The following is a 3,826-nucleotide window of genomic DNA, read 5'->3' as shown; positions in this document are numbered from 1 at the left end:
GTCTAGTCTATAGTCTAGTCTATAGTCTAGTCTATAGTCTAGTCTATAGTCTAGTCTATAGTCTAGTCTATAGACTTGTTTAAATTCTATATTATTGTTCTAAATTCTTAATAAGTTAAGGTTCATAGGAGGCTGTTAATCATGGCTACTCAGAGTAAAATACCTAATATACAAACACTAATTATAAGGGTTATACCCCTAATAATACAAATCTTTCAAGTTCTAAAACTTTCAGCAATAAAAAACATTTTAATTAGTTTTATTTGTCCAATAAAATTCAAGAAATATCACATGGAATAATGAACGAACATTTGCATTTCCAACTCATCACATTTAAGGTCCCCAAGATATAATTTCGTATGCCATATCAATCAGATCATTAACTTCAATATAATGTTTTCTTAATTCCAACCAAGATGATTGCAGATTGCCAGATGCCTGTGTGAACAACAATAAAAACAAGATTTAAAATGAAGAAAACAAAGAAAATAAACTGAACATCACATTGCAATTGAATTTACATAGATCCCCAACGCACACACACACAACGCAAAACACATTTAAACAATTTCCTTTATTTTCCTTTTTTATGCTCGACAAAAAAAGAGTGTTCGCAATAAATGACACTCACACTATATTCATTCATACATACCTTGGCTTTATCCAACAATTGTTTAAATTCCATTTGCTGCACAGCTTTATAGAGTCGTGCAAAATCACCGCCTTCTGTAACTTTACGCGCCATTAAACTGGAAAAACGTGCACGTGGCAACGCCTGCATAACTTCGCGCATAAATGACACCAAATTCCTTTGCATCATCATCATGACGGGTACTTTGGCTGGTATGCGAAATGTACGCAATTGATTTGGTAATTTATCAATGACGCTTGCTACATCCTGTAGCGCTGTCAGCGATACATCATGCATTCGTATGTAATCGATTAAATCGAGAAATTCTTGAGAATTGCGTATCTTACTCCAGTTTTGGGTAAAACGTGAACTTTGCAAATAACGGAATGAGGTGCGAAACTGTTCGTCCACTATGTAATGTCGGGCGGCAATATAACCTACACGTCTTCTGGGTACCAGATTAAGAAAATCACGAAAATCTTGTCTTAATTCAGCCTTGCCCTGGACAAAGATTAGGGCTGTGAGAAAGGCCATAAAAAATACGAATTTCATTTCAAAGATTGAGAATATAGCTTGCGCGTTTCTAATGAGATCTTTAACCAAACAAACACTGTATGATGTTTATATTTTTGTATTTATACTAAAAGTTAAAAACTAAAAGTGGTCGAAAAGAAATTTTATCATAAAAATCTTAGTTGCTAATTGCTAAGGTAAACATGGGGGAATACTATTTAGTATATTGTTAATAGAGAACAATTATGCATTCGTAGTACGCTAACTAACATACTTATGTGTATAAATAATTTAAATTGTACTACAATTTCTCTTTTATTTATACTTTCGCTTTTTTTTTTTTTTGGTAAATAACCCAGTAAAGTAAGTAATTATAAAGCACATTGTAACAAAATCATGATAAGACTAACCCATAGGAGAGGAAGTAAGTAGGTAAGTATGTATAGTATTTAGATATGTGAACAAATTTTAAGTTTTGCTGGGATAAAAAGTGTTATAACTGCTAATTTATATTTAACTTTGAATAACATTAAGTCATTGACCTTAGTTATTCATACTAAATTGAAATTTATAATAAGATCAATATTTCAAAAATAAAAGTTATAGATGCAAAAGTAGCTGTCTCCATTTTAATCGAATTTTGCTAAAAGATGTATGATACACCGAGTTGAAATATAATTTATAAGGTTTTATATGTTTTTATGTGACCCCGAACTCTATTGGTGTCCCAACCATATTAATTTTAAATGTTTCTATTAAAGTTACTGGTAAAAAATGTGGTAACTGTAGATGTTATAATTTCTCTGAAAAATAACTTTAAGCATCTAATTCTAATCTATGGGCCACTATCTATGGTACTTATATGCCGCATAGTTAGGTGACTAGCAGTTATAGTATAGCAGATACATACATATATGCATTTTGGTATTTAATTTATATGAGATATGCCACGTCCACTATTAATAGTTCTCCCATTTAAGCCCTAAATGTTCATATCGATGTCAAAGTTGATCGTGTAAAAATTGTGGACTATAGCTGTTATAGTTTCATAAATACAAAAAAAAATTTAGTATTTGATTAATATGATAGATACTACGCCTACTTAATCTAGACCGCCCATTTTTTCGAATTTGGATATTTGACTAATCGTATGTCAAAGTTGAGGACTATAACTATTATAATTTCCTAGAAATACGAATTTTTGTTTTTGACTAATATGGAAGATGCCACGCCCGCTAATGCTAGTCCAACCATTCAAAATTTTCCAAAGAAAATTGAAAATTAAGCAAAATGTTGTATAGTTTATGTTTGATCACTCTGTTCGCTGTGATAAAGTTGAAAAACAGTTGTAATTATTTGGCTCCAAAGGCTTACTAAAGTTTACTTTCAAATAAGTAACACAACTTTAAATAAGTAAGAAAACACAATCACACTATTTATACTGCTAGGTGAGGCTCGCATATCCATCCAGTATCATATACACTTGACACCAAACCATTTCCAATGCTTAGTCAGACAGTGTCTCCTCTGCGGGGATAATGCGGAATGAACAGCTGCCATATGGGCCTATTTTACGGTGGTCCTTTTCAACATCAGGTGAAAACACCCTATTGATGCTATGAAGAATGCCATTGTCCCTACAAACATTCTCATTATCTAAATATTCACCCCAGTGCATTCCTGCACCTCCAACCGCACTCTGAGATGAGTTCAGTTGATTTGGCAACAGCATCTAGGAGACGTAATTGGTAGTCCGAAACACGGATCTATATTTAATTAACCAGACTTATTTCAGTGGCCACAAAGACCTAATGTGATTAGTTGAGCATGTTTTAGAGTAAATTCCAACACTCTCACTCATTATGGAAAATCACTGATAAATTAAAGATTAAGGTGTTAACAACTCCGCAAACATCCCACTGCGTTTCGCCAAACCTTAGTTCAGCACACCATCTCCTCCACCACTCCAACCATCACTCCATCTGACTAACCTCGGATATTACTCAGAATCCCTCTAATCCATCAGATACAAGCATCAGATGCTACATCGAACACCAACGCATAACCAATCTTTGCATTATCAGCTCAAATCCAACATTTTATTAATCCACAGCATTACTTTGTGATTTGTACAGCTCTTAGAGACTAGGAGCGGTAACAGAAACTTATCCCGAAAATTTATATTTAACCGTGTATCAATCATTTAACCAAGCATCCCCTTGCCGCGAATTTGGATTTGAACCAAAGCCACTACGTGGATCCTGAAGGGACCTCAACCAACTGACCAGCCAGGACAAGTCCTGTGGGCAACTGGCTATCCGTAGTACCAGATAATGTGATGCTCTGGTTAGACCCAATGTCAATTCATCTAAGGACTAGCCAGGGAGTAAAATGTCATTACCAGTTTATAGCTCCGGTAGACTAGAGGTACTGGTAGCACCTCCTTACCCCGAGATTACAATACAATCCAAGATGAGGTCCTACACTGGGTATTTGTTTTCTCTGCAACAACTTCAGTCTTTTAACCAACATTTTCTTCCCTCGAGTTTAGGTTTAAACCACAGCCAAGGTAGGAAAGGGACCTCTCCAATAACCGGGATAAGACAAAGTCTGAGACTCTACCTTATAGGCTACCGGTTGCCGTATTACCAGATTTTATGCGTCTCTGGTTTGACCATCAAA

At 34.8% G+C, this 3,826-nt stretch overlaps 1 protein-coding gene across 1 annotated transcript; it reads right to left on the bottom strand.

Annotated features, from left to right (window-relative positions):
• Positions 1 to 236: 236 nt before the first annotated feature.
• Positions 237 to 1,216, bottom strand: LOC119613026. The gene is made up of 2 exons (XM_037968960.1): positions 653 to 1,216; positions 237 to 438 (listed from the first exon to the last, which is right to left on the bottom strand). Exons 1-2 carry the CDS (start codon positions 1,181 to 1,183, stop codon positions 334 to 336), a joined length of 636 nt encoding a protein of 211 aa, XP_037824888.1. The 5' UTR covers positions 1,184 to 1,216; the 3' UTR covers positions 237 to 333.
• Positions 1,217 to 3,826: the final 2,610 nt, after the last annotated feature.

This window comes from Lucilia sericata, unplaced genomic scaffold (assembly GCF_015586225.1).
Source record: "Lucilia sericata isolate MDLA Ls3-8-SP2 unplaced genomic scaffold, ASM1558622v1 Contig001924F_arrow, whole genome shotgun sequence".
Classification (NCBI taxonomy): domain Eukaryota; kingdom Metazoa; phylum Arthropoda; class Insecta; order Diptera; family Calliphoridae; genus Lucilia; species Lucilia sericata.
The sequence above is the reverse complement of the archived record's forward strand: the minus strand, read 5'-3'. Positions and strand labels throughout refer to the sequence as shown.